This window comes from Dipodomys ordii, unplaced genomic scaffold (assembly GCF_000151885.1).
Source record: "Dipodomys ordii isolate 6190 unplaced genomic scaffold, Dord_2.0 Scaffold28, whole genome shotgun sequence".
Classification (NCBI taxonomy): domain Eukaryota; kingdom Metazoa; phylum Chordata; class Mammalia; order Rodentia; family Heteromyidae; genus Dipodomys; species Dipodomys ordii.
In genome coordinates, this window is record NW_012267244.1 from 15,287,524 (window position 1) to 15,295,533 (window position 8,010).

The 8,010-nt window shown below is 41.3% G+C and overlaps 1 protein-coding gene across 1 annotated transcript in view; it reads left to right on the plus strand.

The window, feature by feature from the left end:
* Positions 1-7,776, plus strand: part of Cdk7 (cyclin-dependent kinase 7) — a 22,958-nt gene extending 15,182 nt beyond the window's left edge. Inside the window, exons 8-13 of the mRNA XM_013015824.1 lie at positions 583-701; positions 3,211-3,310; positions 5,033-5,119; positions 5,679-5,828; positions 6,593-6,740; positions 7,587-7,776. Of these exons, the coding sequence (XP_012871278.1) occupies positions 583-701; positions 3,211-3,310; positions 5,033-5,119; positions 5,679-5,828; positions 6,593-6,740; positions 7,587-7,615 (633 nt within the window). The 3' untranslated portion in view covers positions 7,616-7,776. The remainder of the gene's footprint in view (positions 1-582; positions 702-3,210; positions 3,311-5,032; positions 5,120-5,678; positions 5,829-6,592; positions 6,741-7,586) is intronic.
* Positions 7,777-8,010: the final 234 nt, after the last annotated feature.

The following is an 8,010-nucleotide window of genomic DNA, read 5'->3' on the forward strand; positions in this document are numbered from 1 at the left end:
CCCCCCCCCACTGACAAGTATAAGCAATTTTATTTTGCTCTAAGATTTTATATCTGGAAAAAATATTGGCTATTTAAATTATATCCTGTTTCGTTTCCCTTAGTTTTGGATGTTTTGTTTTGGTATTGGACGCAGAGTGAGGAATAGGGGAGCTTGGAAAAGGGTCTCTTGTAGCCCAGGCTGACCTTGAACTTAGGATTCTCCTGCCTCAGCATCCAAAGTGGTAGGATTATATGTTTCCATGCCCAGCTTGTTCAGGCTGTTTACTAAGTTTAAACTTACACCAATTAAATAGAAGTTGTTTTTTTTTTTTGGGGGGGGGGTCCGGTCGTGTGGCCTGAACTCTGGGCCTGGGCACTGTCCCTCAGCTCTTGAGCTCAAGGCTAGCGCTCTACCACTTGAGCCACAGCACCACTTCCGGCTTTTTTCTTATATGGTGCTGAGGAATCGAACCCAGGGCCTCAGGCATGCAAGGCAAGCTCTCTACCACTGAGCCACCTTCCCAGCCCCCAACTAAATAAATTACGATTGCATTTTCCCTAACCCTGCTTATTTATTTTCTTTACTATCTTCACAATATAGGATCTAAAACCAAACAATTTGTTGCTAGATGAAAATGGAGTGCTAAAACTGGCAGATTTTGGCCTGGCCAAATCATTTGGGAGCCCTAATAGAGCATATACACATCAAGTTGTAACCAGGTATGAATCCTTTAACTGGAAACTTATTTTTTGCACATTTTGGTCCTAATAAGCATCAACTACGATGTACATTAGTATAGATACAATTTAGAACTTTGTTGTATTATTAAAAATTATGGCCCATGGGCTGGGAATGTAGTTCAGTGGTAGAGTGCTTGCCTAGCATGCATGGATTCGATTCCTTGGTACACATAAACAGAAAAAGCCAGAAATGGTGCTGTAGCTCAAGTGGTAGAGTGTTAGACTTGAGCAAAAGAAGCTCAGGGACAGTGTCCAGGCCTTGAGTTCAAGCCCAGGACTGGACCGGGGGGAGGGGGGGTGCGGCAGGGGCGGGGGTATAAATTATGGCCCTTCTCTTTTTGAATTTTGTTTTTTGTGCCGGCTTGAACTCAGAGACTGGGCACTGTCCCTGAGTTTTTTCACTCAAGGCTAGTGCTCTATCACTTGAACCACAGCTCCTCTTCCAGCTTTTTGGAGGTTAATTGGCTATAAAAGTGTCATAGACTTTCCTGCCCAGGCTGACTTCAAACTGAGTTCCTTAGATCTCAGCCACCTAACTGGCTAGGATTACAAGTGTGAGTTACAGGTGTCCAGCCAATAGCCTTTCTTATATTATGCATATTTTATTATGTACAGCTATATCTAGAGAATTAATTAACCTCAGACATTTCTTGCCTAGTGACTTTTTTTTCTTTTTTCATTACTGTAGCTTGAGTTGAGCTGGTTCCCAGCCTCTCTGATAGATTTTCAGAACACTTTTACATTTTAGTTGGATAATCTAAAACTTCTTTTCCTAATCGCCTGATTTATTGGCCTTACATTTATTATATTGGTTAGTCCTGATTCTATAACCATCTATGTAAATTAAAATTTTCTATCTAAGACATTTATACCTGAATTATGTTGGAAGTAATTATGATTTCTTTCTACTTTTGATATGTAAGAAACAGAAAATCATATTAAACATATAAGAATACTTATCAACAGAGTTTATCACTGTTGTTAGGATGGCATTTGTTAATTTCTCATTTATTTCTAATTTACCCATTTTTTAAAATTATTTTGTCTCCTAAATAGCACTTGCTGTCAGTCACCTGAGCCCCAAGTAAGAGGTGTGAGGAGTTGAGGTGGACACTGGGATGATTAAGTCGATGATTTAGGTGCTCAGTATATATGTACAGTATATGTGGCACACACTTTTTTTTTTTGGTCAGTCATAGGGCCTGAACTCTGGGCCTGGGCGCTGTCCCTCAGCTCTTCAGCTCAAGGCTAGCACTCTACCACTTGAGCCACAGCGCAACTTCTGGCTTTTTTTCTTTTTGCTTATGTGATGCTGAGGAATCGAACCCAGGGCCTCAGGCATACAAGGCGAGCGCTCTACCACTGAGCCAGAGTTCCATGCAAGGCAAGCACTCTACCACTGAGCCACCTCTCCAGCCCCCTGGCACACTCTTACCTATCAGTTTCTTGTATTTTTTCCTCCTAAATATCAAATGCCACTAGTATCAAGTTGTAATGAAGACAAATTGATTTAGCAGCATGGAATCATTGATGACTTTGACAAAGGCAGTTCTACTGGAGTAGTAAGGTTGAAGTCTGGTTGAAGTATGTATACAAGCCAGGTACTTGTGGCCCATGCCTGTAATCCTAGTGACTCAAGAGGCTGATATCTGAGGATCACAATTGGAGCTAGCCTGGCAGGAAAGTCTGTGACACTTTTTTGGGGGTGGGGTGGGATGGGAATGTTGGTCCTGAGGCTTAAACTCTGGGCCTGGGCCATGTCCCTGAGCTCTTCAGCTCAAGATGAGCACTCTACACTTGAGCTACAGTGCCACTTCCTGTTTTCTGGTGGTTACTTGGAGATATGAGTCTCACTGACTTTCCTGCCTAGGTTGGCTTTGAACTGCAATCCTAAGATCTCAGCCTCCTGAGTAGCTAGGATTATAGGCATGAGCCACCAGCATCTGGCTATGACACCCTTATCTTCTGGACTAGAGATATAGCTTAAGTGGTAAAGCACCAGCTCTGAGTGAAAAAGCTAAAGAAGCTAAGAGAGAGTAGGGTTTTTGTTGTTGTTGTTGTTTGTTTTTTTCTTTCATGGGCCTGAACTCTGGGCCGGGGCGCTGTCCCTCAGCTCTTCAGCTCAAAGCTAGTGCTCTACCACTTGAGTTACAGCACCATTTCCAGCCTTTTCTGCTTTATGTAGTGCTAAGGAATCAAACCCAGGGCCTCATGCATGCAAAGCAAGCACTCTACCACTGAGCCACCTTCCCAGTCCCAAGAGAGAGTAGTTTAATCCCCCTTACCAGCACATAAAAAGAAAAAGGGAAAGCATTGAAGGGCTAGAGGTATGGCTTATGTGATAGAGTGTTGTGTACTGATTATAAGGCCCTGAATTTCAACCCTGTACCTAAAAGAAAAACAGTAAAATGAAAAGTTTTTGAGAGAAGATGAAGAAATGCTTTAGTGATTCCATTCTATAATGACATGTTTTCTTTTTCTTCTTCAGATGGTATCGGGCCCCTGAGTTGCTATTTGGAGCTAGGATGTATGGTGTGGGTGTGGATATGTGGGCTGTTGGCTGCATATTAGCAGAATTGCTTCTAAGGGTAAGTCCTAAAAATGCATTTAAACTAGGGTTGTGACTTCACAGGTAGAGTACTTCAGTGGGGCATCTGTGGTCCCACCTATAATTCTGGCTACTCAAGTAGCTGAGATCTGAGAATCGAGATTTGAAACCAGCTCGGACAGGTAAGTCCATAAGACTCTTACCTCCATCTAACTACCAAAAAGCCAGGAGTGGAGCTGTGGCTCAAGCCTTAGAGCATAAGCTGTGAGCAAAAGAACTCAGAGACAGTGCCCAGGCCCTGATTTCAAGCCCCAGCATTAAAAAAAACCAAACAAACAAACAAAAGTAGAACACTTGCTGAATGAAGGCCCTGAGTTTATTTATTTATTTTTGTTGTTGTTGTTTGTGCTGCTCCTGGGGCTTGACCTCAGGGCCAGTGTACTATCCCTGAGCTTTTTTGCTCAAGGCTACTGCTCTATCACTTGAGCCATAGCTCTGTTTCTGGTTTTGTTTTTTTTTTGGTAGTTTATTGAGATAAAGAGTCTCACAGGCTTCCCTGCCCAAGTTGCCTTTTAGTTCTGAGATCCTTAGTTTTCAACCTCCTGAATATTTAGGATTACAGGCAGGAACCACCAGCACCCTACAGGCCCTGGGTTTAGATTATAGTACTATTAAAAAAGAAAGAGAGGGGGATAGAGAGGGAGGAAGGGAGATGGATCAAACTAAATCAATGTACACACTTCAATGCTGTATAGTTATTTGGTCTCATAAATCATGTAGGAATTATCTCTCATCATAACTCTTGTAACAAAACCTTCAAACAGAGCGGTTTGTAAGAAAAGCTTCATCCAAAAGCTCTGGTCATGCCTATAATCACTGTACAAAAATGTACAACTTAATTTTTGTCGAAGGGCCAATGTAACTATTGTAAATTTATACTTATAAGTGGAAAATGTTCTTCTCACTTGAGACAGTCATTTTTTTGTCAAAGAACCAATTTTATAATTATAAGTATACTTTTTTATATGTGTATGCTGGTCCTGGGGCTTGAACTCAGAGCCTGGGCACTGTCCCTGAGCTTCTTTTGCTCAAGGCTAGCACTCTACCACTTGAGCCACAATTCCATTCCCAGCTTTTATTTTGGTAGTTAATTGGCAGTAAGAGTTTCAGGGGCTTTCCTGCCCAGGCTGGCTTTGAACCACACTCCTAAGATTTTTTTAGCCTACTGAGTAGCTAGGATTATTGGCATGAGTCACTAACACCCAGCCATAAGTATATTTTTGTTCTTTTTTTGGTCCAAGACTGGGATTCAAACTTCATACCTGACACTTTTACTCATTGGCTAGTACTCTACCAACTGAGCCATGCCTCCAGCCCCATAAGTGTACTTTCTTTTTTTATTTTAATGTTTTTTTTATTGTAAAAATACTATATAGAGGCGTTACAGTTACATGAGCAAGGTAATGAGTACATTTCCTATCAAGCATTGTTACGTCCACCTCTGTTTTCCACCTCTGTTTTTCCACTACCACATAAATATACTTTCTTAACACACACACACAAATCATGGAATGAGTAAAGTAGGTTTTTACCATATTGTTCACTTGATAGCTACGGTAAAATCTAACTGCACACCCATTATATATCCGACTAAATTTTTAGCATTTGTTATGTACTTTTAGTTTTTCTTACTAAATTTACAGTATTTGTATAACAACTATCACAGAGAACCTTGCCATATCTGCCTGTTGCTTTCTTTCAGGTACCTTTTCTGCCAGGAGACTCAGATCTTGATCAGCTAACAAGAATATTTGAAACTTTGGGCACACCTACTGAGGAGCAGTGGCCTGTAAGCCTTCATTCACTTCTTTGGCATGTAGTTAACGTTCTGTAAAGTTACTTCATTGTCATGTGCTTTCTCAGCCTCCCCAGAAGCTAGATTGCAGGTGTAAGCCACCAATAACCGACTTCATAGTTCAGTTTTTACATAGTGCATATTGAATATAATGGCTGTATTTGCTCACCCATCTTCCCTCTATTTGCATATACATTTTTTTCTTTTTGGGTCCGGTCATGGGGCCTGAACTCTGGGCCTGGGCGCTGTCCCTCAGTTCTTCAGCTCAAGGCTAGCGCTCCTACCACTTGAGCCACAGCGCCACTTCCGGCTTTTTTCTTTTTGCTTATGTGGTGCTGAGGAATCGAACCCAGGGCCTCATGCATGCAAGGCAAGCGCTCTACCACTGAGCCACCTTCCCAGCCTGCATATACATTTTTAAAGTATGTTAGTCATTATACATCACTGTACTGTATATACTGATCAGTATATTATTTGTAAAAAAATGTTTTTTATTCCATCTAAATGCCTTTGGTCCTTTGCTTAAATTTGAAATATCAAAATATTTCTCCAGGACATGTGCAGTCTTCCTGATTACGTGACATTTAAGAGTTTCCCTGGGATCCCATTACAACACATCTTCATTGCCGCAGGAGATGACTTGCTTGAACTAATACAAGGCTTATTCTTATTCAATCCTTGCACTCGAATTACAGCCTCACAGGTATTTTAACATCTCATTTATATTAGAAAATATAAAAGAAATCATCAGTAGCATTAATAAAGCAAGCACTCTATCACTGAGTCACATTTCCAGTCCATATGTGGATGTTTTGACATACATGTAGTTCTTTTTTGTAATTGTAAAGGTGATATATAGAGGAGTTACAATTACGTAAGTCAAGTAATGAGTAGACTTGTAGTTCTTCATAAGAAAATTTTCTCTTGATTTATACATAGAGCTCATTTTTAGAAAATCAAAATGTACTCTATCTTTTTTTTGGGTCCGGTCATAGGGCCTGAACTCTGGGCCTGGGTGCTGTCCCTCAGCTCTTCGCTCAAGGCTAACGCTCTACCACTTGAGCCACAGCGCCACTTCCGGCTTTTTTCTTTTTGCTTATGTGGTGCTGAGGAATCGAACCCAGGGCCTCAGGCATGCAAGGCAAGTGCTCTACCACTGAGCCACCTTCCCAGCCCCTCTATCTTTTTAAGAATAGTTTATAATTAATCTAGGCTATCCACCTGTAAAAAGATTAGAAAGAGTTTCATTTTCTTAGAATAATAGAATTATCAGCCGTCTTAAAATTCAAGATAATTCTTAGTAATTTCCATGTCCAGATATTTAACATAAATGTTTCTTTGTTTTGGGTATGGAAGTCTTCTCAAAGTATTTTTTATGTTCTCAACAACTTCAGAGGTGGTTTTTCTAAGTACAGGCAGTATACTCACTTAAAACCTTACCTTGGTTCCTTTTCTGTGTGTGACAAGGCATTGAAGACGAAGTACTTCAGTAACCGGCCAGGTCCAACCCCTGGTTGTCAGCTGCCAAGACCAAACTGTCCAGTGGAGACATTAAAGGAACAGTCCAATCCAGCCATGGCAACAAAACGGAAACGAACAGAGGGCTTAGAGCAAGGTAACCATTCCTATTGCTATAAGAAATAAGCTTGTAATCCTAACTACTTGGGCAATAGAGATCAGGGGTTTTTGGTTCGAGGTCAGTTAGTGGCAAAAAGTTTAGGAGACTCCCCCGGTGAATGGCTGGGTGTGGTGGCATGTTCCTGTTGTTCCCCTTGACTGACACGGAGAAATAGGAGTATAGCAACTCAGGCTGGTCAAGGTATAATTCCAAGACCTTACCTTGAAAATAACCAATGTAAAGGGCCTGGAGAGGTGGCTCAACTAGTAGAACACCTGCAGTTCCTTGGCCAGGTGCTACTGGCTCACAACTATAATCCTAGATGCTCAGAAGGATCATGATAAGACAGCCTAGGACTAGAAGGTCTATTGAACTCTGGGCCTGGGCACTGTCCCTGAGCAATTCAGCTCAAGCCGAGCACTCTACCCCTTCAGCCACAGCTCCACTTCCGGTTTTCTAGTGGTTTATTGGAGATAAGAGTCTCACGGACTTTCCTGCCCAGGCTGGCTTTGAACCGTGATCCTCAGATCTCAGCCTCCTGAGCAGCTAGGATTACAGGTGTGAGCCACCGGCGCCCAGCCTAGTCTATGAGATTTTGATCTCCAGTTAACTACCAAAAAAGCCCGAAGTGGAACTGTGCTTTGAGTGGTAGAGAACCAGCCGTGCGTGAAAACTAAAGGATAGTGACCCAGGCCCTGAGTTGAAACCTCACTACCAGCGCATACACAGAAAAATTCCTAAAGTACTGTAGCCCTGGTGTTTAAAAGAGACAATTAAAGGAGAGGAGGGTGGGATGCAGAGACTAAATGCCAATGGCTGTTTTTTGTTTCGTTTCGCTTGTAGGAGGATTGCCTAAGAAGCTGATTTTTTAGTAACAGAGACCATGCACAGTGTTGCTATTGAAGGAAATAGTCTGAAAAGAAAATAAGAAAAAAGTAAACATTAAATAAATACTGTAGAAGTGAACTTGTAAATAATCTACACGTGTAAAATATGTAAAATTATGTTATTTTTATTAAATGTATTTTAAAATTAAAAAACTCTTCTTTTTCTGATTTGAGTACAAAAAAATAAGAAGTTTGGTTCATTGAAATGTGGAATTGCCATACATTAGGAAAACTCTTACAAAAATAACAGTTATGGGGCTGAGAAGGTGGCTCAGTGGTAAAAAAACAGTTAATGCCAGGCTCTGGTAGCTCATGCCTAGCTACTCAGGAGGCTGCTATCTGAGGATTGAGGTCCAAAGTCAGCCCAAGTAGAAAAGTCC